This window comes from Centroberyx gerrardi, chromosome 10 (assembly GCF_048128805.1).
Source record: "Centroberyx gerrardi isolate f3 chromosome 10, fCenGer3.hap1.cur.20231027, whole genome shotgun sequence".
In the NCBI taxonomy this organism is placed as follows: Eukaryota; Metazoa; Chordata; class Actinopteri; order Beryciformes; family Berycidae; genus Centroberyx; species Centroberyx gerrardi.
The window spans coordinates 27,722,542-27,748,950 of record NC_136006.1 but is presented as its reverse complement, the minus strand read 5'-3'; the positions used below and the strand labels follow the sequence as shown (position 1 = coordinate 27,748,950).

General features: G+C 44.0%; 1 protein-coding gene across 2 annotated transcripts in view; it reads left to right on the top strand.

Annotated features, from left to right (window-relative positions):
• abca12 (ATP-binding cassette, sub-family A (ABC1), member 12) overlaps positions 1-26,272 on the top strand; it is an 83,334-nt gene extending 57,062 nt beyond the window's left edge. For both annotated transcript variants that reach the window (XM_071923132.2, XM_078286068.1), the window contains exons 56-78: positions 364-521; positions 975-1,211; positions 1,636-1,780; positions 2,379-2,625; positions 3,699-3,788; positions 4,937-5,024; positions 5,140-5,267; positions 6,020-6,107; positions 6,455-6,563; positions 9,663-9,717; positions 11,629-11,806; positions 12,266-12,381; positions 14,489-14,651; positions 15,557-15,810; positions 16,435-16,639; positions 17,297-17,406; positions 18,258-18,408; positions 21,347-21,481; positions 22,140-22,243; positions 22,936-23,028; positions 23,226-23,331; positions 24,647-24,784; positions 25,256-26,272. In XM_071923132.2, the coding sequence (XP_071779233.2) occupies positions 364-521; positions 975-1,211; positions 1,636-1,780; positions 2,379-2,625; positions 3,699-3,788; positions 4,937-5,024; positions 5,140-5,267; positions 6,020-6,107; positions 6,455-6,563; positions 9,663-9,717; positions 11,629-11,806; positions 12,266-12,381; positions 14,489-14,651; positions 15,557-15,810; positions 16,435-16,639; positions 17,297-17,406; positions 18,258-18,408; positions 21,347-21,481; positions 22,140-22,243; positions 22,936-23,028; positions 23,226-23,331; positions 24,647-24,784; positions 25,256-25,363 (3,206 nt within the window). In that variant the 3' untranslated portion in view covers positions 25,364-26,272. The remainder of the gene's footprint in view (positions 1-363; positions 522-974; positions 1,212-1,635; positions 1,781-2,378; positions 2,626-3,698; positions 3,789-4,936; positions 5,025-5,139; positions 5,268-6,019; positions 6,108-6,454; positions 6,564-9,662; positions 9,718-11,628; positions 11,807-12,265; positions 12,382-14,488; positions 14,652-15,556; positions 15,811-16,434; positions 16,640-17,296; positions 17,407-18,257; positions 18,409-21,346; positions 21,482-22,139; positions 22,244-22,935; positions 23,029-23,225; positions 23,332-24,646; positions 24,785-25,255) is intronic.
• The last annotated feature ends 137 nt before the right edge of the window (positions 26,273-26,409 follow it).

Below are 26,409 nucleotides of genomic sequence, written 5' to 3'. Positions count from 1 at the left end.
AAAACTAGGCTTGTAATATATTTTGGGTCCAACCCATAGTTTAAGAAACCAGAATAGCATAATCTCCAAAATGTACAATTGTATCACTCAGTTGAACCTGCATCTCTTGGTTGCATTTAATATTACTCCATCTCAGACTCATAATTTTAACTGCATTTTAACATCCCATCCCCTCTAATTGAAATGCTGTAGATTCATCCTATTTGTCCAAATGAAATTCTTGTGTATGGACACTCACTCACACACTCTCCATACAGAAGATTTAGGGAATGAATGTAGTCAATGGAAGCTCCTCACAAGGATAATAATACAGATGTGTGTGTGTGTGTGTGTGTGTGTGTGTGTGCGTGTGTTTCCTCTCAGACCGCACCATCATCATGTCCACCCACCACCTGGACGAGGCTGAAGTGCTGAGCGACCGCATCGCCTTCCTGGAGAGAGGAGGATTAAAATGCTGCGGATCCCCCTTCCACCTGAAAGACAAGCTGGGGCAGGGCTACAACCTCACCCTCACCAAGAAGGTACGCAGACAAGAAGGTCAAACACAATAATAAAAAAGTAATACTTCACTCGATGTGGTATTTGTAAGGCATCATAAGCACATTGTGAGCACATTGTCAGTGCTTGGTGATCATTTTTTTAATAACCAGGGCATGATATAATGAGCAAAATGTGGAAAAGAAAAATGAAGGGGTTGAATACTTTATGGGGCGACTATATAATTAATGTCATTTTCCGATGTTTGTCTTTGTGTTTGTCTGATTTTATAGCAAGAAACGATCCTCTATGCTTCTAATGGGCTGATAATCTGCTTGTAATGTATCATAATGCACTTCAAGTAAAGCATCACCAATAGGAAATGACAGGCCAACATAATAAAACAGATCATACATTCAACCCAAAAACTCCCAAAACCTCTGTGTATTCCTTTAAAGTAAAGCATGCCCTCCTCTCCCCCCGCTCTGCTACCTCAGCTCCAGAGCCCAGACTCTGGGGAAAGGTTTGACAGTTCTGAGCTGAAGACCTTCATCCAGGCCCACGTCCCTGAAGCGCGACTGAAGGAGGCCCAGGTGGGCGACCTGGTCTACTCGCTGCCCCCCTTCACCTCCTCCAACGCCTCCTCCTACCGCTCCCTCCTCACTGCTCTGGACGCCAACCTGGACGCCCTGCAGCTGGGCTGCTACGGCATCTCTGACACCACACTGGAGGAGGTACGCACACACGCACACAAACACACAAACACTTGCATACACTGACAGTGCAGTCATAGGCTAGAAGGCACTCGGTAGAGCACAAACTTCCACCAACACTGAACAATTCTCCAACTTGGAAAGCTGCAGTCTCCGTAACATCCTGGATGTCAGACTTTCCCACCAGAACATGAATGCAGCATAACAGTTATGGCTATAAAATGAAAATTGTCTGGAAATCCAAGATCCAGATCACCACCAAAATATAATTAACTGATCCTTGGGCCAATCTGTCCACCAAATTTCAGCCAAATCTGTTAACCACTTTTTGACAAATGTTGCTAACAAACAAACAAATGGGTGGGTGAAAACATAACCTCCTTCCAACTTTCCAACATACTGATGTGTAAGCATGCACACTGAGGAAACACTCTGTTGTTTGTAGGTGTTCCTCCAGTTGACTCACGGAAACACAGAGTCTGAGGCTGAGGACGGGCCGCTGTCTATATCAGAGACTGTTTCTGATTCTGGATCCATTGATAGCTTCCCTGAAGACCTCAATGGAAGCATCTCCAGCTTCGACAAGATCAGTAAGTCATCTTCCCTCATGCATTGTTTTGCTCTGTCTGCTCTGACTTGAAACGGTTGCATGGTCATATGCCATACCTAAAGAAAAAATGGCTTTTCATTAAACCAAACTGATGTGGGAAAACACTGGAGTCCATGTAATTAGTATTACAGCAGGCACAATAACTAGTTGTGTGTTCACATCATCATTAGTATTCCATGATGTCATGATTATCCTGAAACCCTATTGTTTTTGTGCTGGTTTATTATTATTTTCCTTCTTCTTTCCAACATTTTAGCATTTTCCTATGCAATGGCAAAATGATAGATAATGTTTGTGACTTTGCTACATAACAAATATGACCTCAGTCCACCATATGGTGATGCTACAATTAAAGATCAAATGATTTCAGCTTTAAAATTCCATAACTTCCACACTGTGAATCTGATTCCAGTCCACCATGATGGACTTTCCATCATTGTATAGTATTTAATTTCATCATTACACTGCCATCTTGTGTACTATGTTATGTCAATGTACTATATAGATAGAAACAGTATGCATCATCATGCGAATAAAGGGTCCATCCCCCTCTCCAACCCCTCTCCCATGTGTTCCAGGCCTCACCGGTTCATCCACAGTGCGTGGCTTGGCCCTGGCCTGGCAGCAGTTTACAGCCATACTAACGAAGAGGATCCACCACAGCCGCAGGGACTGGAAGGGCCTGATCTCCCAAGTCCTGCTGCCGGTTCTGTTTGTGGTGTTCGCCATGGGCCTGGGCTCCATCAAGAACGACTTGCGCCACTATCCCGAGATGGAGCTCAGCCCGGCGCTCTACAACCTGGGACCAAGCTACTCCTTCTTCAGGTCAGGTTCAGGATTCTATGAGTGTATTGTTCGCTGTTCGACCCTTGTTGACCCTAACCCTGAAGCTGTAGTTCATCGAAGGGCAGGTGAACCTGAAGGAGGAGGAGGAGGAGAGAGAGAGAGAATGTGAGAGAAAGAGGTGATTGTGATGAAGACGGCTGAGACGCGAGATCAAAGCGAGGGAGATTAAGAGTGTCGGGAGGGCGAGAGATGTCTCGATGCTTGAGAAGTGCCGTTCTTTGATCAGGGGGATATGTAGCGAGGGAGAAAATGCTGAGGAGCCAATCCATATCAAAGACAGTGCGGCCGCTCTCCAGTGTCCTCTCTGGCTTGATTTACAAAAGAGATTGAATGATTTTTTTTTTTTTTTTTTTTGATGTTACATCTCAGAATTTCGAGGTAGTTGAGACGAGGGTCGAGGGTGCTTCAATATTCTAGCATTGTTACTGTAGAGTACTACATGTGTATGTACCTCCTTCAAGCATCGTGCTCTCTGACTTGTCAATGTGTGTTTACATGTGTGTGCGTGTGTTTTAGGGCAAGGGGGGGTGTTGGAAGAAAAGAAATCCACTTACGGGAAACGGCTAATAAAATGTCCTGACTCTCGCCATTTATCTGTCCGACTTCTCACAGCGAGAGCGCTAAATTAGAGACACTGATTGGCTCCCCATGGTCATTTCATTCCTAATGACCTAAGATGGTAAACTGATCTTAAATCAGCTGTCCTGCTCTGAGAACCTTGATAAATGCTGACCTTGAATTCTAATTCTTTCTTAACCAACACCCCCCCCCCCAACTTCCCCGGGATTGATTTGAATAAATCAATAATGGGAAGACAAATATGCATAGACTTAAGTCAAGAAAAGAATTGTAGATTGAAACTATCTATCTATCTGTCTATCTGTCTATCTATCTATCTATCTATCTATCTATCTATCTATCTATCCATGATGAAAGCTTGTCTTAGATTCCTTGTTATATTGATGGAATAACCTTTTGTTTTAGTTCAGATTAAGGCCTAGTTCATTAAATGAGACCATCTGAGACCAATTGTTCATTTTCTGGCCCCACAGCAACCAGAACCCGAACACCAGCCGGCTGGTGGACACCATGATGTCATTCCCCGGGATCGATAACGCCTGCCTCGACAAGCCCGATAACCCGTACGTAAACTCAAATGCCAGCTGCCCGTCTCGGAAAATGATAGATCTGCCGGTGATGGGCGCCCGTGCTCAATCCCTTCACCCGTCCCGTCCTTTTCCACAAGTGTTTTCTAATGCATAATAATGCCGGAAGCCTCCTGCTTTGCCAAGGCTCCTCTCATATTTCACTCATTGTCATTCCTTCCCTGCTTCTTTTCTCACCTTGTTTCATTTTACTAGTCTGTCTCTCTCCAACCCAACCTCCCCCCAACTCCGCACACACACACACACACACACACACACACACACACACCCATTCCGCTCTCTGATATCCTTCCTCTCTATTTTTTCCTGCTGCTCGGCTCGACGTATGTGGCTGAAAGCCTGGAGTGGGGCGCTTGCGATGCGAGCGTCATTTGTATTCCATAAACACCCCGTGTTTATAGGAGAGATTTGCCCCTTGCAGGCACTCAAATCAATGTTGGCACTCATGAACCAGACCTCAGAGGCACTTTAAAATTCTCCGCCAAAAAAATAAAAATGAAGAGGGGAGAAAGAGAGGAACAGAGAGAGAGAGAGAGAGAGAGAGAGAGAGAGAGATCTAGTGGCGCAGAAGAGCCTGCATGTCTTGCATGCGATGCCCTGTGAACAAGCGCTGCAAGAGTGCCGAGTGCTGCAGTGCCTCCCCGAGTACAGATATAGATATATGTCATGATAGTTTATATGTCAATAAATAGAGATATGTGGTCCGCTCTATGGCTTGCAGTCATTTCTCTGTTTATGCTTGCAGTAACAGGTAGAGTGTGTGGGGTTTTTTTTTTGAGTGTCCCAGCATGCATTTGATGGATGGCGATGTGCTGGAGATGCTCAAGTTCCACGCCAACCCAGACAAGCACAAAGTTTTCACAATATTACAGCTCAGTGCAAAGAAAAATCATATTTAAACCTCTTTGGAAACTGTTTTGAACTGATATCAGAAAGACATTTAGGTCCTAATTTAACCAAACAATGCTACGGACAGTTTTCAGTGTTGCTGCCATCAACCTCAATTCAACGTCAAAGTGTTTTATGGGGGGTGTCAAGGGATTGTCTTGCAGCATTATCATGCCCAGCAGACTCTTGCGGTTTTATTGGGCCAGCGCTTCACCTTGTGAATGTCTCTGTTTAAGGGTCTGCACAAGAAGCACAGACAACTGGAGGTCCAGCGGGAACCGCTCCCAGTCCTTTACTGCCTGCAAATGCACCCGCCAGGAACAGGTGATAATACCGGGTCACTGAGAAGACTGTGTGTGTGTGTGTGTGTAGGAGAGATTGTGTGTGTTTATGTATGAGAGAGCATGTGTGATACGTTTGTACCGTTCATCTCCTCCAGGTTTGCAGTGAGAACAGCCACCAGCCCCCCCATAAGAAGATCCCCTCCTCCCAGACCGTTTACAACCTGAGTGGCATCGATGTGGAGAACTACCTCATATCTACAGCCAATGATTTCATCAGGAATAGGTGAATGCAGCCTGTATTTGCATCTGAGGCATAACGCCACAATGAGGATTCAGCCCACTTTCAACTTGGTTGATGTGTCGCTCTATTCTGACCAAATGAGTGCAGTGCGAGAAGCTCCGATTGCAAGTTCTGAACAGTCAAATCATGTACTTTTTGCTGCTTTGGTATTGCCTTTAATAACATGACATTATTTTAATGAGTCAGCATAACTAATTAGGTAGCGTTAAGCCAAAATAAACAGAAAAAACTCTTATCGACCCCATTGATGGTTGCAACCGTTCTCCAAGCATCGTTTTTGAGACGTTTATTCCTCCTTCAAATAAAAGTTAAAAGAGAACTGGGAAGCTTTGAATGGCTGGAATCAACATTTTGCACTTGCCAGGCAGAACTATTTTTCATGAAACCAAATCACATCGGTAGGTAAACAAGGAATCTGATTGGCTGTTGATGGCCGATAGCTGTGAAGTTCAGCCGTGGCCAACTTTTCTCGGGCAACACACTTGTTGACTGTCAACACATCAACCGAGTTTGTTGCTCAGCTTTATAGGAAATGACTGCACTTCTGGTGACTTGTTGACTGTGTTGCTCACAGTGTGAATGCGGGGTCAGATGCTTTTACGCTAAATGCTTCTCATATCCAGGTGGAGATTTGCTTTGATTGGAAATAAATGAAAAATGAAGCATCTCATTTATCCGCGGCATTGATCATTCTTTGTTAATTTCTTCATATTGACTGATGCTTTTTTCCCCAGGTATGGTGGCTTTGTTTTTGGCAAGCAGCTCCCTCCTGGCTTACAAATGGACCTTGCAGACGTGCCCAAAAACCGCACCCTATCTAAGGTAATTTTCTCCTGTTTCCCTGCTGCCTGTCTCATTATCAGTTTAATTGCTGCGCCGACTGAGTGGTTGAAAGTTTAAGCATGACATCCCAACCGAAGTTGTTCGGGTACCGATGCAGTAAGATGCCGGCACGCAGATGGAGCTGCATTGTTACACCATCAATGTCATCGTTAATATGGTTTACTGCGGCGCTTGTGCCACAGTTTTAGTCTTGGAATGGCCCTCGGATGATGATGTCTGCATTTATTGCGTCTTCGAGGCTTCGGCTCCAAAACGGATTTTATTGTAAAGATGGTAGGCTTGCATACTCTGAGACATAACGTGTGTGTGTGTGTGTGTGTGTGTAGATCTGGTACAACCCTGAGGGCCACCACACGATGCCAGCATACTTAAACAGCCTCAACAACTTCATCCTACGCTCCAGCCTTCCAGCGGACAAAGATCCACGGAAATATGGTGAGCTTCCAGAAAGAAAGAAAAAAAAAGTAAAACATGTGAAGGAAAATGTCTTCTGTCTGCATAGTAACACACCAAACATTCAATAACAGGCACAGGACACAGCTTGAGATATCACCCAGGACAGAGCTTACATTATAATCTTAGTTTGCTGTCAATTCCTAGGGGGTCGTCACAGCACCTGAACAATCTTTAAAACCAAATTCAATTTACCAGATTGCTCCATCTGGATTTAAAAGGGCTATTGGACGTGCACAGTTTTTTCAATTAGCACTTAATAAGTCTACTTCTAGGCCAAAGTATTAAATACCATTAAACTTCCAATAATGGCCAGGGTCTTTATTTACCTCAACAAAAGAGAGCACTGAGCATTTATTAGAGACAGCTTTTATTATAGACAGACTATTATTTCTTTTGGCAGGTCCACAATACCTGGTCTGCCTAAAAGTGATGGAATTTATCAGTATTCTGGAAAGAATTGTTCTGCTCAAATTTATACAATTGCCTTTTTATGCCTATAGCCTAAAAATATTACTGGTATCTAGGCAACTGGTGTCAGATACTACTACTACTACTGCTACTGCTACTACTACTACTACTACTACTACTACTACTGCTACTGCTACTACTACTACTACTACTACTGCTGCTACTGCTACTACTGCTACTGCTACTGCTGCTACTGCTGCTGCTACTGCTACTGCTACTACTACTACTACTACTACTGCTGCTACTGCTACTACTGCTACTGCTACTGCTGCTACTGCTGCTGCTACTGCTACTGCTACTACTACTACTGCTACTGCTACTACTGCTACTGCTACTACTACTACTACTGCTACTGCTACTACTACTACTACTACTGCTACTGCTACTGCTACTACTACTGCTACTGCTACTGCTACTACTACTACTACTACTACTACTGCTGCTACTGCTACTGCTACTGCTACTACTACTACTACTACTACTGCTACTACTGCTACTGCTGCTACTGCTACTGCTACTACTACTACTGCTGCTACTGCTACTGCTACTACTACTACTACTACTACTGCTGCTACTGCTACTGCTACTACTACTACTGCTGCTACTGCTACTGCTACTGCTACTACTACTACTACTGCTGCTACTGCTACTGCTACTGCTACTACTACTACTACTGCTGCTACTGCTACTGCTACTGCTACTACTACTACTACTGCTGCTACTGCTACTGCTACTGCTACTGCTACTGCTACTACTACTACTACTACTACTGCTGCTACTGCTACTGCTACTACTACTGCTACTACTACTGCTGCTACTGCTACTGCTACTGCTACTACTACTACTACTGCTACTGCTACTGCTACTACTACTGCTTCTGCTACTGCTACTACTAATACTAATACTACTACTACTGCTACTGCTACTGCTACTACTACTACTACTACTACTACTACTACTGCTACTACTGCTACTGCAACTGCTACTGCTACTACTACTGCTTCTGCTACTGCTACTACTAATACTAATACTACTACTACTGCTACTGCAACTGCTACTGCTACTACTACTGCTTCTGCTACTGCTACTACTAATACTAATACTACTACTACTGCTACTGCTGCCGCTGCTGCTACTACTACTACTAGTAGTACTACTACTGCTACTGCTGCTACTACTACTACTACTACTACTACTAATAATAATAATATAAATATCTGGCTGAAATAATCACACAAAAGCATAAAAAAAAATGATTTATTATTGGTAATCTTCTAATTGGTTAACAAAACATACTGGTCATTAGTCTTGCAGCATCAAAACAGAACCAAACTAAAAATGCCAAATAAATAAAAAAAATCTCCCTGTCATGTGTTGACTAACAAACAGGAGCAATGCTGTATAGTAATCCAGGCAGTACAGTCATGATTGGTGATGAATTGCAAGGCTTTCAAAACACCATCTGTATCCATGGCAATGTGGTAAATGTGTCAGTGTGTTCGACTATATGCAGCGTCTCTATTTGATAACATATGCTGTGATATTTTAGTCATTTTCATATTTTCGGCTATAAATGTTGCATGAATTTAGACTCCTTACTGGTAATTAGGCCATATTTTTTTACTTTTCTGCTTTTACTGGGCACCGGTCTTTATTTCTGCATACACACGGCTGTGGTTAGAGGCCGCGGTAAAAATCATAAATTCAGTTCAAAAATGGAGAAATGGAGAGTAGACAAGTTAAAGAATATAAGTTTTTAAATAGATTAGACATGGATTATGCAAAAGGGGGTGCAAATCAATATTAGGAAGGTGCTCCTGATATTTAGTGCAGTCAATGCAGTTTGTACACTCAGTCCAAAGAAACAAATCTAAAGAAAGCTCTAAACAATGTGTGTGTTCACTCATGGGTGATGTCAGCGGATTACAGCCAGGGGGCGCTGTGTGTCCTCAGACTCACATCACTATGCATGATGAATACAGATGAGTGCTGCTGACTGGGAAGCTATGCTAAGGGAACGAGGCTGGCCCACGTTTTCAGTACTGTTTCAGCACTGAGGATCAGCCTGACCATCTGCCTTCGGGCAAGAGTGCGCACGCCGAACACACACACACACACACACACATACACACACTCACATAGAAATGCTCACAAATACACACGTGCACAGGACGTACGTGCTTACACACACACGCAAGCAATTTCTTCACCCCCTAGTTAATAAGAGTGCTTGGGGGTAGAGTGTAATCATTCAAATGTTACCTGCAGACTCACAGAGAAGGGGGGGTGGGGGTGGGGGGTGGGGGGGGGCTGTAGGGAGATTGCTTTTCACAGTGATGGTTTATCTGTCAGATGTGAAGCCCCTCACATTGTTTACTGCCTGCTTTTTTTTTTTTCATCTCTGAGTTGGGACCCTCAACGGGCCCGGGTCAGCTGAGCTCCCGCTAGACTAACGTTAATTGGCTCAGAGGGAGAGAGGCTGACTGATGACTGACAGGCCGAACCCATATATTCCAGCTGTGATCTCGCAACTGTGCTGAAAAAGAACCAATATCCTTGTTGTTTGTTTTCCATAGTGAACCTAACACTCCCTTTTTGTTCTGATTACAGCAATTTCAGTATCCAGTCACCCATATTTTGGCCGGGCGGATGATGAAGACTCAGTGTAAGGACTCCACTCTTCCCTGTTCCCTCTTCAAAACTGACTGTCAGCATCTAACAATATGAATGGCCGCGCTCGCCGAAAATATCCTCATTAGCATTCTAATCGGTGCAAATATCCCCAAGTTATCAAAGTTGCGATGACCGTTATTGGCTGTTGTTTGGCCGGGCCCAAGATACATTACAGGACCCTCCTGCATTTAAATTCAAGTCGTCAAAGTCAGGATGGAGTGAGGGCGGAGGGGGGGCGGACCTGACAGCAGTATTTACCCATATTTGATTTTCTAAATGGATTTTCCTGAGCTTGCACTATTGATCACAGGCCCAATATAATGGGTGTTTACCCTGAAGGTGGCACAGAGGTGGATTGATTCTACCCCACTTCCCCAAATGAGCCTGTTTAAAACACTCCACGGGCTGCTTTAGAGACCCAGACTGGGGATTGAAAACTTGTGTGTGTATGCTCGCTTGTGTTCATATATGCAAACTTGTGTGTGTGTGTGTGTGTGTGCGTACCGGTAGATCAAATCAAATAAATCATTGTGAGAGCTGGGTGAGCTGAGGCCGTGGCCCCACCAAGGTCCTCCCCAGAGCCTTATTAGCGCCAGCCGTCTCACTGTGCGTTCACTGGCCTTCAGTTTCTTCATGTACTTCTCCTCTTGTGCAGCCTGTGTGTGGCCGGTGTGCTAAGGTAGAATTCCCCCTCTGTCCAGGCTGATATTTTGTTGCCTCACTTGCTGTATTGATTTGTCCTAAGCAGTGTTAAAGATGCAGTGGGCTTATTACTCCAAATGTATGCTCCTTACAGTGTGGCAGTGTTGCCCGCGGGACGAAGTCGGAGGGTATCATGGCCATACTGATAACAAGCCTGCTCAGTAGCTGCTGCTGGCTACCCTGTGTAGCTAGAGCTGCTCTACAACCCCCCCCCCCCCCCCCCCCCCCCACACACACACACACACACACACACACACACACGTCTCTCTCTGCTATTCTCTCTCCCTCCCACACTATCGTTCCTCCAGTCGCGTTTCATCCTCATCCAGTTTTTCATCCTCATCCAGCTTATTCCATTTGGTCGGCGGTGTTGCGCCCCGGCCAAAGGGAAGAGGCAAAACAAATAGCATGCAGGGCAGGCATCTCGGCAAGAAAGCGCGAGGTTCTTTCGAGATGAACAGGGAGGGGCGCCGGGGTAAAGGAAGTTTGGCTGTGAGGTTTCTTTAGAAGGACAGGCTTGAATGGGAACCGAGGGATCAAAGCCTCATCCGGTTGCCTGGTATCGAGTCTGGTCAGTATGCAGGACGGCTCCTCCACGATGCCTCCAATAGGCTCTACGTTATTTTAGCCTTAACAGCAGCATCGGTTGGCTTGCAGACAATACAGCAATAGCAGCGTGGTGTTCCACTCTGTATGAAACAATCAATTTCTTCAGCAGCCATTATCTTGTCAGAGCTGGGGCATGAGCATCTCTTTTAACAAAGCTATTTATTATTAATGGGATTCTATTTATTGTGAGACCCTTGAATGGTTCAAATGAGCCAAGTCTCAGCAGGCAAAGACATGAGACAGTTCGTAGGAGGACTATAAAACGGGCTATTGTTTTCGGTAAAGAATGACAACAGATGGCCTCATTCAAAGTGACTCCATAGCGCACCAGAGTATATTGATTGGATTGTACACTTTGTTGTCCCTGGATCTGAACCTACCTACAGCTACTATAGCACTGCAGCCTTATCTAGGGGAAGAAAAAGTGAAAGGAAAAAAGACCAGTCACCCACCCCCCATGAATACTAATGGCTATTGACGAAGATTGAGTTGATGTTGATGAATGATAATGCCCATGACTGACAATTGATGACTGTCAACGTATATTTGTTGTTTTAGTGAATTAATTTCGGACTTTCTTGCTCTCTCACAGGGTCCAGGGGATGATCCAGATCCTGGTGGCTCTGTGTGTGCTGACGGGTTACGCGATCACGACGGCCAGCTTCGCCATCTACGAGGTCCACGAGCACCACAGTGGCTCCAAGAGGCTCCAGCACATCGCAGGCGTCGGCGAGCCCTTCTACTGGGCCGTGAACTTCTTCTACGACATGGTAACGTCTTCTTCTTCTTGACCCACACTATTACCCTCCATAAATAAACAGAATATGGGCTAATTAAGGGCCAAATCTGGTCAAATCCTTGTGTGTCTACCATGAACTGTTCTGCTCAATAAAAGCATATGCAAACATGATACATCCATGCTGCATGCTCCCTTTTAGAATGTAACTGCATGCAAAAGCACTTTCTTCTCCTTATCTATTATTGAAGCGTTCATTTATAAAACACTACATATCTATTTTGAGAAAAGTCATTCAATACCTCTTTTCCTTTTAAAAGTAAGTAGTATAATTTGGTTTAGTTTTGGGCTGTCAATCATTCTGTAAGAGTAGGTCTCAATTTTTTCAAATGCTGCATCCCTTATTTAGGAACCAAACCCTCTTCAACTGATAATGCAATAACAATCAAATGATTTTCTATTGCTGGGTCATGTCCCATCTTTTTTTCCCAAGGTCATCTATCTGATCCCTGTGGCTCTGACTGTTGGTATGATCGCAGCCTTCCAGATCCCGGCGTTCACAGACCGACAAAATCTGGCTGCCGTCACCCTGCTCCTGGTGCTCTTCGGGTCAGTGATTCTGTGGCTGTTGACATGCAGCCTAATAATCTGTTTACAGGGCTTTTAGTCTTATTTCATTATTTCATATCTTATTATTTGGTAACACTTTTCTTGAAGTGTATTGTGATGCATTACAAGCAGATTATAAGCCCATTAGAAGTTTGAATCATCAGACAAACATCAGAAAATTACATAAAATTTAACATCATGTCATTAACTACACAGTTGCCCAGTAAAATATTCAATCCCCCTACTTGCCCTGCTAAAAGATGCAGGGCAACCTGGGGAGGCGAATACGGCACCTCCGGGAGGGATCTTATCAGAGAAATAAGCCAGAAACTCCTCACGCCTTTTCTGGGGAAGCCTCAATAATAAATGTTGTGGAGGGGGGATAGGACTGAATTGAACTGAATAGAATCCTTGAGTCATTGCAGTTTTTGGATATTAGGTCAGAAAAATATGCTGCTCTCACATCCTTGACAGCTTCCTGATATTTTGTCACATGATCTGTTAGAATGTCTAGATTGATTTGTAATTTGTTTTTCCATTTGCGTTCGGCCTTCATACATTCTCTCCTTAAGGCTTGCGTGTGCTTAGTTAGCCAGGGCAAGGCTTTAGGTTTTTTCTTTGGCCTTATGGTCGGATACACAGACATCATGTAAAACCACATCATTTGGAGTAAAAGCAGTTGAGAGAACTAAAAATGTATGGCCTTTGGAGTGAGTGGCACCTTTATTAGACTGCACTAGATTACTCATGCTCTGTCATAGACAGGCATGATAATGGAAAAGGAGCTCTGAGACTTGTTCAACAAAAACATTATTTGGGTTTGGTGGTATATACACTAAAATAGAAAAAAGAGGGAACAAAAATTACACTGTCCTTTTAGTTTAACAACAAATGAAATGAGTTAAAGGTAATGTGCAGCATTTTAACATCAAGCAACAGGTGTTGTGGGAAATATGGTCTACCAAGGTTTCACAATGAATTTGATATTGATTTTTAAAAACGTTTGAAGCAACACCTTTAACCACATTGTTTAAAAGCGAATACTTTATGCCGCCCAGTTGATTCATCTGTTGCTTGATTTTAAGTAAGAATGCAAATTTACTGCCTGCAACTCCAAACCAATGACACGCCATGCCTCCCACATCTGGATTACTGCAACAATTTAAATTGTTGTTCCCCAACTGTAGTTGAAGTTTGAGCTGGTGTGTTCCCTGTGCCGTAGCGGGCCCCCATCCTGAGCCCTAGATAGGAGGAGGCCAACTCAGCACTCTGCTTCTCATTTATCAGACAGATGTCTCCTTCTCAAGCAATGAATAATCACAGCGCTCCATCTGCCTGCCTGCCAGCCTGCACCCACCTGGGTCTGGTCTGCAGCCTCCCTGCTTCTGTTCCACGTCATGGCTTGGCACCCACAGTCTGCCTACCAAGCACCTTTTTTTCGGGCATGACAGTCAGGCGCTCTGTCTCTGTCTGGCTCTATCTGTTTCTGTCTGTCTCTCTCTCTCTCTCTCTCTCTCTCTCTCTTCCCACCCTGCGTCCTCCTTTTTTCCTCTCCTTCTCCCTATTTCTCCTTTTTTCTGTTTCCCGCTGACCCGGACACCCCAATCAAATGAACAAGCAGATTATTTGAGAGAAAAGAGAGAGGAGAAAAAAAACAGCAAAGGATGCGCTGCCACCAGGGAATAGAGGGAGAAGTAATTTATCTTCCTCTCTTTTGGCGTCATGTTTGAATGTTTACCCTCCTCATGGTTTGGTATTTTTCCCCTTCCCTTTTCAGTGTTCTCTGGTGCCTATTTTCATCAGGCTCACAGCTGCTCCATTTAGCCTGTTAAAGGACTGCGCCACTTCAGTCAGTTAAAAAATGCAAGGGCATGTCATTTTAGATGGGGGCATTGATGGAGGGAACTGCATAAATTCTCTATATCCACTTCCATCCTCAAGAGAATAAACTGAAATCAAAGCCGTCTTTGTGGGCTTTCTGTATTTGAAAGCCAACCCCAGCCAGATCACAGCAGGGCTATTTTCAGGTGTGTGGAAGAGTTATTTTTACTGGGTTGAACTGAAGCTGTATTTAAGCTATCCTGTCATTGTCTTGTCTCGTCCCCAGGTTCGCTACCTTCCCCTGGATGTACCTCTTGTCCGGCGTCTTCAAGGATGCAGAGATGGCCTTCATCACCTACGTGTGCATCAACCTCTTCATCAGCGTCAACACTATCATGTCCACCTCCATCCTCTACTTTCTGGGTCAAATCGCAATGCGTGACAATGAGGTCAGCAATTGAATGGTCCCAAAGTTTAAAGAGTTGCGGCCTTAAAGGATAATGCTGGTGTTTTTTAATGCATTTCTTACCGTCAACAAATGACTATGAAAATAACAAAATCAGCAATGAATTTGTTTTGCTGACAAGTCTCGTCCATGTAGCTGATGCCCAATGAAGCCATGTCCCAGCAGCCATAGAACTCCATTGTATTAAAAAAACGATTAAAAACACGTCAAAGAGCCATGCCATTGCTCTGGCAGCATATTTCATCATCGCGATGCACCGGGCCAGCCGACTTTTTCCTCAAACAACTTAATAAGCCGACCGTAAACACGTTTGTGATCTCAGGAAAGTAGTTCCGTAGCACCGAAAATAGTCCCCGGCATAATGAAGAATTTGTTTTGATTGTTGATTGTTTTGAATTTGATTTGGTAATAACTACAATAGCCTGACTTTTCATGGTAACAGTTAGCGATTTATAAAATTGAAACTATGTGTTTGTGAGCTGTATTTAAAGGTTTTTAGCTTACAATTGGAGCCAATGACTTCCGGGTTGAAGGCTAAAAAGGGAACGTGGGAAGTCAGAAAGTAACGGGAGTAGAGCAAACGCATTGCTGATTTTGTTATCTTCATAGGATTTGTTGACGGTAAGAAATGCATTAAAATACACCAGCCTTATCCTTTAAATGTGTAGCTGTTAATTACTTGATGAATTAACATGGACAGCGCAACATTGACAGTCCCTCACTTGCAGCTGTGGTGATATTGAGTTTCAGGGGAATGAGTCATATTTTGCAGGGTAATCGTACTCCACAATGTCAATGACAGTGAGATTACATTCAGGATGAGCACTACCTGAGATGCAGTTTTATATCCTCACTGTCTTCCTCTCTGTCCTTCCCTCCCTCCCGCAGGCCATCCAGGAAATCTTCAGGAAACTGAGCCACGCCTTCCTCATCTTCCCCCAGTTCAGCTTTGGCAACGGGCTGATGGAGCTGGCCAGGGTTAACATGGAGGTCCAGATCCTCAGCGGCTACGGCATCGACGCCTATAAGAACCCCTTCTCCACCGACACCCTGGGCTGGATGTTCATCTCCTCCTTCCTCCAAGGCCTGTTCTTCTTCTCCCTGCGCCTGCTGCTCAACAAGTGGCTCCTGCGCAAAGTCAGGTGAGACGGCGAGGAGACGGTGGCGTGCGGAAGCGAGAGACATGTGTGCCGATGCTACGAACTGCTCCGCTGTGAACGATCACGAACCGCGCGCGTACACTTTCCGGCTTTGTGATGTGCTCTCAAAAATCTAATTGAATTGAAAATGTATGCATAGAATGTGGAAATGATTCTGGTTGCGCAGTGGGGCACTCATTTATCAAGCACCGGAACCGCAAATTGGTGTGGAAAGCATTTTAGTATGCAATGAAAAACAGTTTCACTGCAAATTAGATCGTAGTGAGCGTTTAAGAACATTTAGCATTTCATTTATTAGATCAGTGTAGGATTTCAGCATCTCTCTGTGTTTTGTATGGAGATAATGATAAATGCTGATTATTATTCTCTATCGCTCATTTATTAAGGCTCTCTCTCCCTCTTCTCATTTTTCTATTTCTACTTTTTTACTTGTCAAAATCCATCATAGATTTAGTAAGACTTTCTCCCTCCAATCACAGAGTTTCAATCCATCACAGATCTAGCGAGTCTCTTTCTCTCTTCTCCAAGTTTGTTGCCATGACACTCTAGTTGCCTCCGATGAATTACAGGTACACCCAGTTAACGGGATTATTCTTCCCTTTGTAGGCATCTGATCATGGGCAGAAAAACGGTGCCCCGGGTGGCCGGCGAGGACGAGGATGAGGACGTGGTGGCCGAGCACCAACGGGTGTCCAGTGGGGCGGCCAGCTCAGACGTCCTGCAGGTCAACCAGCTCACCAAGGTCTACCAGCACCTCAACAAGAAGGTCCAAGCTGTCAAGAGGCTCTCCGTGGGAATCCCTGCTGGGGAGGTAGGCTTATATGTCATCATACATGAGGCATACATGGGTCAGTATTGCCTGCACCTTGAATGGGGACTGCTAATTGGGACAAAATCAATGTAGGTAACATAGGAATGTCTTGAAATGCCAATGACTGGGGAATACTGATTGCAAAGTGAGTTTTGACAGCCAGAAATCTCAGCAGCTGGCAAAGTAATCGTTGAGTCATTGGTATTGATCAACAACCCTATCAACCCCCCACAGATATATAATGCTCATTTAGTGCTATGGGGCAGTAAAGATCTAATGTATTGCCCCTTTAAAGGAAAGTATAAGGAATAAAAGTATTATGCCAAAAAAACAAATTGCCTTTCACACTTGTTTCAAAATGCATCCCTTGCATCATGGCCATAAGGCTGCAGGGAGGGAAACTCACTGAATGCTTCTGTTTATGGATCTGAATAGTGACCTGAACATCTGTGCAATCTTTGAAAACACAGACCATAGTACTGTATAGGGATCAAAGGCAACACAACACACATATGTAATCTGAAAACATAAATAATTCATCTGGAATCCAAGCCTATGTATTTAGAGCGCTGTATGAACAACAACTGAGATTGTCTTTTTTTTTTTTAGTTTTTTTGATCAGTGTTAACAAGCAATGCGTGTTGTCTTTGTCTACAGTGCTTTGGTCTGCTGGGTGTGAATGGAGCAGGAAAGACGACCACTTTCAAGATGCTGACTGGAGATGTGAGCCCCACCGATGGCACGGCACAGATCAAGGACTGGGATGGGTAAGCTATTTATTGATTTATTTGATCATTTTAAAAACACATATAATCCATGCAAGCATGTGAAGTAAACATCTCGAGGATAGCATGAAAACGTCTTGTTTCTATCGTTGACTTTATTGGCCTTTGGCACCAGCAAGGTGCTGACAGGTGTCAAAAGTGAGTGATTACATACAAGCAGAATACAGTATACCCAGTTTCTTTAGTCTGAAATAAGTCTTCATGCTGTAAATTCATTGTACACATCATTGTAAGTAGTAACAAACTGGTGTAAGTTATGTTACAATAATAAAAAAAAAATGCTTTCTGAAAATATCGATTTACCTCTACATCACTGCCCTCAAGTAATTAAAAAACATCAGGTTGTTATTTATACTTACACAGCATATTCCTCAAAAATGTATAATTCAAGTAATTAAAAAGAATCAGCATGGAGGAAAACAGATGGGTTGCATAAGCAAGTCCATTACAGGATGATGCTTTCCAGAGCTTTCTTTTCAGTCTTACAGGTGCCCAGGCTGCACTGTCTAATGAATCTGAACTGGAATAAATTTGCACAATGCAAATAGCCACAGAGAAGGCAAGAGATGCGACTGCTTTGCATCAGCCAAAATATGAGCCATAATGTTTTGAGATTTAGAATGCACTGAAACCAAAACATACAATCACAACCCTACTCGCACCCGTCTGGCTCCCAGTGCTCGCTTTATTTGTTATTGTCGAGGGCTATTCCCAGCATGCCACCACTATAGACAGCAGTGCCACTGGGACCTCACACGCACATCCATTCTCCATCTGTCCTATAGCATTCAAGAGAATCTGTCTTTCTTTATGTCCCCCCCCCCTCCCCCCAGGCGGATGGTAGACATCATGGAGTGCCGTAACAAGGGCATCAACATCGGTTACTGTCCCCAGGTGGACGCCCTGGACGATCTGCTCACCGGAGAGGAGCATCTGTACTTCTACGCCCGTATCCGCGGCATCTCAAAGCGGGAGATTGACGGGGTAAGGCAGAGTCTCCTCAAAGCGTCGGGAAGTGACGACGCCATCCGCAAAAATGACACGGGATCAGATATGAATTCAAAGGTGCACTCCCGCTGCCAGACTAGTAGCTGTCGGCGCTTCCATGCATACTGAATCAGACGGTGTGAAGTGCTGACTGATGTGTGCTGAAAGGTGTGCTATCTGGGGCGGCTAAAAACGTAAAAAAGCACTCGCTGTCAGTCGGCTGCGATCCCGGCTTGGAAATGAGGCTGATGCTGTATGTATCACCGCAGACTAATTTACATTTAAACGATACTTTGATAATGAGAGGATTTCATTTGACACGTCACTTCAGCCCCATTCTGCCCATTTATCATTTTGAAAGCTAATCAATCTTGCATTCTCCGGTGATTACTGAGAGTGTCTGTTTTCCATTGCCGCTGAAATCAGTGGAATCTGCCGAGCAAGCAATCAAAAGATGATGGGATTTCTGACTGTTTGTCTTGATAAAAAAAAAATAAAAAATAAGACAACAATTGATAAGGCGCACACTGGCCTTGACCAAACAGCTCTCTCTCTCTCTCTCTCTCTCTCTCTCTCTCTTTCGCAACGCCATCTCTCAACCAAGGACGCATAAGCCCCAGAACAGTGATGGGCTCTGACAGCCTCAGTCATGTAACCAGCAGAATTATGCACACACACGTGTCCAAGGACACACGTACACACACGTACACACACACACACACACACACACACACACACAATCAGGCACAGAAATGGATGCGTCTGGCTATAATCACCGTTGCAGCTCCTCTTCTCTGGTCAGGGTGCTGACAACAATGGCAGTAATGGCCACAGTATCGGTGGTGGGCTAATTTGCCGAGATGAGGTTATATATAGAGCTCCTCTTATGTTGTCTCCCACTGACAGTCCCCTAGCTGAGGATAATGAGACAAGCCTTAATGGGGCCATTTCACATTTACATGGTTTTGTCAAGCTTAATGAGCTGTTACATCAAAGGTGAAAGAAATGGGCTTTTATGGGAGAACATAAAAAAACAACATATTTTGATCTGAACCAGTCAGGATATGCCATGTTGTTGGTGCTAATTGTTCAGATTCAGCTGCTGTCATTGTATCTTTGTCCGTAGTGTGCGTAGCAGCCTAGTATGCACAGTGTTCAGTCAACCCAGAATCATATTTAGGAATCAAAGCAAAAGGCATATCCTCCTGCAGAGACGAGAATTTAAGGGAGATGCAGTATCTGAGTCCATTCATCAGGCTTCCAAAATACATTTATGTGTAAATTTTGCCAACTTGTGGGAAACGCCTCAAGCTTATCACACAGAAATCAACTGGTAGCATTCACAGCCCATTTACAGGCTTTTTTTCTGCTTCATGTGATTAATCACTTAAATGAAAAGGCAAGTGGAGCGCGGTTAGATGCGCTGGTTGATGCGCAAATCGCAGCTTTTTAATAGTTAAGTGAGTGAGTTAGTTGCTGCCTATCAATGGCCTTTCAGCTCTGCTTTTAGTGCAATGTGTTTTAACACTCACTGGATAAATTGATATGCTCCAAATAAACTCTGCTGCATCAGTTCCTTTTGTCTAAGAACTCCCACCACAAGGCAGCACAGGGTTGGAAAAACAAAACAAAACGCAGTCACCAAGTAAATCCATCACTGATGTACAAACAGAATTAAATATGCATGGGAGTGGAAAAGATAGATACCTCAGTTATTGGCGCTGCACCTGCACTTGTCGTTGTAATCTGCCGACAAAATAACGGAAACACCTAACAATTTATGAATATCAAGTAGCCAATAATGACTAGGGCCACTCTTTACCTTCAGAACAGCTTCAGTCCCTGCTGTCCTCCTGCATCCTGAACTGTGTGTAGTGGATAGTGGAGCTTTCTTCAGGAAGAAAAGCCTCCAGTTCTTTGAGGGATGAAGGAGGAGGAAATCTAATTCCTGGAAAGGTTTAATGAGGTTTAGATCTGCTGAAAGGAGGACTGCATCCTGATGTTCATAAAACCGCTCAAATTGTTTAGCAGTGTGTATGGTGACATTTAACATCTTGGAATACTGGAACATCAGGGGGACACATATATAGTGTTTACTAGTTTTCTCCTGGTCCTGTAAAATGGTTTCATATTCCTTGACCATTATACGACCATGTAGAGCAGTCATCAGAGTGAATGCTGCCCATACCATTACAGATCCAGCATGGTCAACAGTTGGCGACAGTCACTGTGGGTTGAAGGCTTCCTGTGGCTTTCTCCAAGCATACACCCATCTGGAAAAAGGAAAAAGGCAGAAAGAGTCATTAAACCTTTTTACATGTTTCCACTGCTCAGGGTCCAGGTTTTGTGCTTCACCAGGTTATGTGTCTTTGTGTGTTGGCCTTGGACACAGTCAGTTTTTGAATGGCATTATCTGCCATAATTGACAGCTTTGTGGGCTCACCACATACAGGTTTTTGTTGAGACTGCGTTACAGAGATGTTGAATCAAAATTCTGTGGTAATTTTTGACGCTGTAGCTTTGTGGTGTTTAAGTGTCTGTTGTGTCAGTGAGTTTTGACTTGTGACCACTGTTCCTCTTTGCCAGTGCAGTTTGTGTTTGACATACTGTATGTTGTAATGATTTTTGAGACTGTTCCCCTGGCCACATTAAATAATTTTGCAGTTTTTGTGACTGCTGCTCCTGCAGTTCAGGCACCGACTATTTGGCTTCTTTGGAACTCTGTTAGTTGGCTCACGTTGCTTTGAAAAGTCACAAATAAGAGCAGTGACCGTCAGATCTCTTTTAAAGCTGACACATACTGCTAATTGGCATTCAACTTAGTATGACTCGCCTGTGTAGCTGCCTTTTAGCTGAGATTTAGTTTTCCTTTTTCATGTGGTGTTTCTGCTATTTTATCCACCTCCCTTTAATCCCTGGCCTGTTTCCCGCTCAGGTGGTGAACTACCTGGTGAAGAAGCTGGAGCTGGGCTACCACAGGAGCAATGTCACCGACAGCTACAGCTGCGGCACGCGCAGGAAGCTCTCCACCGCGCTGGCTCTCATCGGACACCCGCAGATCCTGCTGCTGGTGAGGACCCGTTCATTAAATCGCCCGTCTGGCAGGCCGACAACAAACATGAAACTAACTTTACACCGCTGCTCCTCCTGAGCGGGTCTTTGAAGTAAAGTAGACATCGATCCCCTAGACTTTGGCAGATCTCATATAGTTAATTAGTTTGCTTCCCCAGGCTTACCCCAGGGTGGTCTTCCCCCTAGCATTCAACTCTATTTCTACCTCACATCTCTATCATATCCTCTCTCTCTCTCCTTCCTCCTGTCCCCGTCTTTCCCCTTCCTCTTCCTTTCCTTTATCTGTCTTCTTAATTCCCCCCCCCCTATCCTCTCTTGGCTCGTCCTTCTGCCCTTATTCTCGCTTGCTTCTCTCTGTCCTTGCTTCTCCTCCTTCCCTTTACGGGTTTGTCTGTCACACACTGGCCCTCCCGCTTCCCTTATTATTTTGCCACTGTGCATCTGTGCTTACTCTTTCTGTTAACCCTGTCATCATTTTCTCCCGTCCTTTCCCTCACCTCACTTCACTTGTCCTCTTTGCTCTGTCGTTCCTGTCTCTTTGTTCTCGCCTGATCTCTCCATCCCGGTTCTCCCCCCTTTATTTTCTTCTCTCCTGCTTTCCCCTCCTCTCTTTCACACATCCTGCCTTACTCTTTCCATTCAACCCCTCTCCGCAGGACGAGCCGAGCTCTGGCATGGACCCTCGCACCAAGCGCCACCTTTGGAAGATCATCTCGGAGGAGGTGAAGGGGAAATGTGCCGTGGTTCTCACCTCTCACAGGTTAGTAGACCCATACTATGCTGATAGTCCATCAAAAAAAAAAGCCTCGAAATGTGGCACTATGTAATCAAACATCATTGTTTTCAAATTAAAACCTCATAATTCCAGCTTGTGTTTTAGTTCAGTTGAAGGACTTCATGCTCCTCTGTGGTTTGAGAGAATTCTACCACCTTTGGGCTGATGAAACCCTTTCTCAACCCATTGGATGAACTTAAAAATGCATGGTTGTCATTCTTTTAGAGTTCTTATGACTAGACAAAGGCACGTGAAGGAAGTAACTATGGTGACACAGCAACAAAATATGGCTGTGTACTATGCTGAAACAAACTAGCCAAGTGGACCCAGTCTGAAAGCTGCCTTAGACACAGCTGATTGGATTTTGACACAACTTAGGGGAACATAGCATCTCATCACTGCATTCCAGCACTTTCAATATGACACTAATTGGCTCAACGGAGGCGCTACAATTACAGGTCAAAATTATGTCTTGTGTTTGTTTTTTTTCCAATAATGATAATAACTAGGCTATATGGCTATTTGTAAAGGTTGATAAAGTGAAAAGATTGAACACCAGCAGAAGAACAGAATGTTTCCTCGGTTGCTACGTGACAGGAGGCATAGCTAATTATGCTAATGTTGTTCCAGTGCGACCTTTTATCTCTCTCTTTCTCTCTCTCGCCCCCTTATCTCAGTATGGAGGAGTGCGAGGCGCTGTGCAGCCGCCTTGCCATCATGGTGAAGGGTCAGTTCCGATGCCTGGGTTCCCTGCAGCACATTAAGAACAGGTCAGTGGCCTCCGCTCCTCCTCCTCCCAGCCAGCCATTACCGCCCTCCCCGCCCTGTCGCCGTGGCCTCCCCCCCCCCCCCCCCGGCGGTCCTTTGTTGTCCGTCTCTCTCTGACTCCTTCTGACTTGTAATAACATTGACCTCCCGCAGACACGTAATAACACAGTGCTTTGTTTGTAAAATCCCCTTTGTGCAGGTTCGGCAGCGGGTTCACAGTGAAGATGTACCTGGCCATGGCCTCCTGTGATGTGGAGGCGATCACCAGCTTCATGCAGCGCCGCTTCCCCAGCACTTACCTCAAGGTGAGCTGAGCCGGCTATCCAAGGCTTTCAAGAGAACTCGGCAGAATAGAGGCAGTATCCCTCATGCATTGTGGTGGGGAGTTGCAAGAAACATAGAGAGTACATAGACATTTGATGGATGTAGTTGTATGCTGGGTGATAACTTTGAGCTTACAATGTATAGTGTTAGACTGATATATCAGTTTGTTAATATCTGGCTGATGTTAACAATCATTATTTTAGTCGGCTATTGTCCAGTCAGTCGTTCACCTCTAAAATGATGGATATGATGCAGTGTGATTGATTACATATTTATTGTAGAATTGATCAATACTACACTGGTTGTCTATGGAAGCCCTTAACCTATTACTATTATTAGTATTATTATTGTTATTATATTTCATGCATAGATTAGCCACTACAGTTGCAAAGTTTACACACATTAGCGAGAGTGAGCATCACTCAGTACAAGGTGAGTGACAACTTAACAGTTATCAGGCTCTGACCAGCAGTGAAGAGGTGCTGTAACCCATAATATGCATCATTTCAATCAGTGATCAGATCGGTGATTGGTTGATCACACTGGTAAACTAGTTAATCAAAAGATTGGCAACTCTCATCAGCATCGGCACTGCCAACTGAAATCTGGGAGAAGGCGAGGCTGCACACGAATGGCCAATCAGGTCATCATCTTGTTGAATACAATGGATTGTGGGAGTTTAACAAAAATTCTAGGAAGGTTGTGTGAATATTCATAATGATGTTAAATGTTAACAGTAATTGAACTGTTATTTGCTTTTATCTGAAAGCAAAAAAACAATAAACCAAAGAAAAAAAATACAATTATTTTCTCAAATACCATAAATCAATTTGATAGTGCATGTAAGAGTTAAGTGTCTGATGACTGCCCACGTCTTGCACTGTGGGAAAAATATCGGTATCAGCACTTAAAAACCCATAAATGAAGATCGTTATTTGCATGCATAGCCATCGGTGGCATGAAAAACGTTACATTTTTGGGATATATACGACGTGAAATCGACATGTCTATTGCATGGTAATGAGGAGCACTGTTAAGAGAACGCTTATGCATCGGCCTAAGGCAATGACACTCACTGACCCTACTGTTTTGTATGTGGGACTGTATGGGTCAGTGGGCAGAGTGTGGCATTAGAATGACAATTAGAATGAGAGTCATGCTTTTTTGGAGTTTTGAAAGGGTTTCATAAGCAAAATTTAAAAAATCTCAACCCATAAAGGACCATGTAATCCTTATACTAGGCTTTTTACCCTCTACAAACGGTGTTTACTTGTGTCTTCTTTCCCCCTCTCACAGGACCAGCACTCCACGATGGTAGAGTACCACGTACCTGTGGCGCCGGGAGGGGTGGCCGACATCTTTGACCAGCTGGAGTCCAACAAGACGGCACTGCAGATCAAACACTTCTCTGTCAGCCAGACCACACTGGATGAGGTGAGAGAAGGAGAAAGAGAGAGAGAAAGAGTGGCAGAACGAGTGAGAGCTTTTGGAGAGGCGGGTAGATGGTAGATAGGGACGGAAAAAAGGAGGCGAGGAGTTGAGAGAAGAAGAGGAAGGGTGGGAGGGGAAGCAGGGATAGAAGAAAGTTGAGTGGGAGTGAAAGACTGAGTTGAGAAAGTTAAAGAGAGGTAGAGGGAAACTGACAGAGGGTATGCCTGGGGGAAAATAAAGGGAATATGAGAAATAGAGAGAATACACGAGCTTTAAATTCAGCCAGCGCTGATATTCTCCAACCATTCTCGGCCCATCTGGGACTGGGAGGTGCCATATGTTGAGGTGGAAGACAGAGGGGGGAAATCAGGGGGAGAGACCGACTGGCGGACTGGGTGAGAGGGAGAGTTCAGAGAGAAATAATGGGTTTTGATATCGGCGCGGCGCATAAATCATTATTGAATCCCCTCGCAGGTCTTCATCAACTTCGCCATGGGGAAGATCGACATGGAAACCATACCGATTCACAGCGAAGGAGAAGAATGCGACAGCCTGGGCTCCATTGAAGCGGTAGAAACGTAGAGCCGACTGACCTCCATCTTTTCCTGAAACTGTCCACTCAACCTGAAAGCACAATATCTGTTTTTAAATCTGACCTAAATCTTAATATATATGTGAAAAAAACTATTGACTTTTTTTGATAATCCTGATTATTTGTTGAAAGTCTTCTGACTGACCTTATGAAGGAGAGCTTACATTTCCATGATCACTTTAAACTGTAAATCAAAAGTGGCAGGACTTGTCTCAAAGCAATGATCAATGCATACACACATATACTGTATTGTGCACATTTGCACGCACGCACACGCATGTACATACACACTGCTGATTAGCAACATAGTCGAAAGATAAACGTCTCATGTTTCTTCATCTTATTGTCATATCTGATGGCTAAAACAAGTGCAATTATTTGTTTACTTTTAGTTCGACAATCTTGTTACTCATGAAGGCTAAAATAAATTGTGTAGGCTATTAATTTTCAATTTCTGCGGTGGGGGCACTGTTCATTATCAGAATATTTTACCGTGGGCGTTCATAACCTTCTAATGAGAAACACTGTATTTCCTAGTTGGCATCATTATATTCTGGCCCATATAATGACAAAACATGATCTCACTTCATGTAAAAGCACACATACACTAAGTACATAATGTGTCTAAATGAGCCAGTTTGTATCCTGAGGCTTATATAATTACTGCCTACTGGGTGTATATCACAAAAGAAAATGTTCTTGGCATTCAGAGATGAACTCTTTAAATATCTGCACTTTTCCCCTACTCATTAACACCTCCTCTAAGGGCATATCTAACTTTTAGAATGAATGTACTGAATATTTAATGGATACTTTTCTGCTTAAGGCCCAGCTCCACATGGTTTTGAATTTATCAAGCTTATTTTTATACATCTAATAAAGCTATTTTTCAAAAGCAACTGCTGTTCATTGTCCTGTCTGTACATGCCTTTCTCACAATGTGTAGATAATGGATTACATGCAAGATGCTTGATATCGCAGCTACACTGAATGTACAAAATGTTAGGGACGTCTTCCTGATGTTTAGTTCCACATC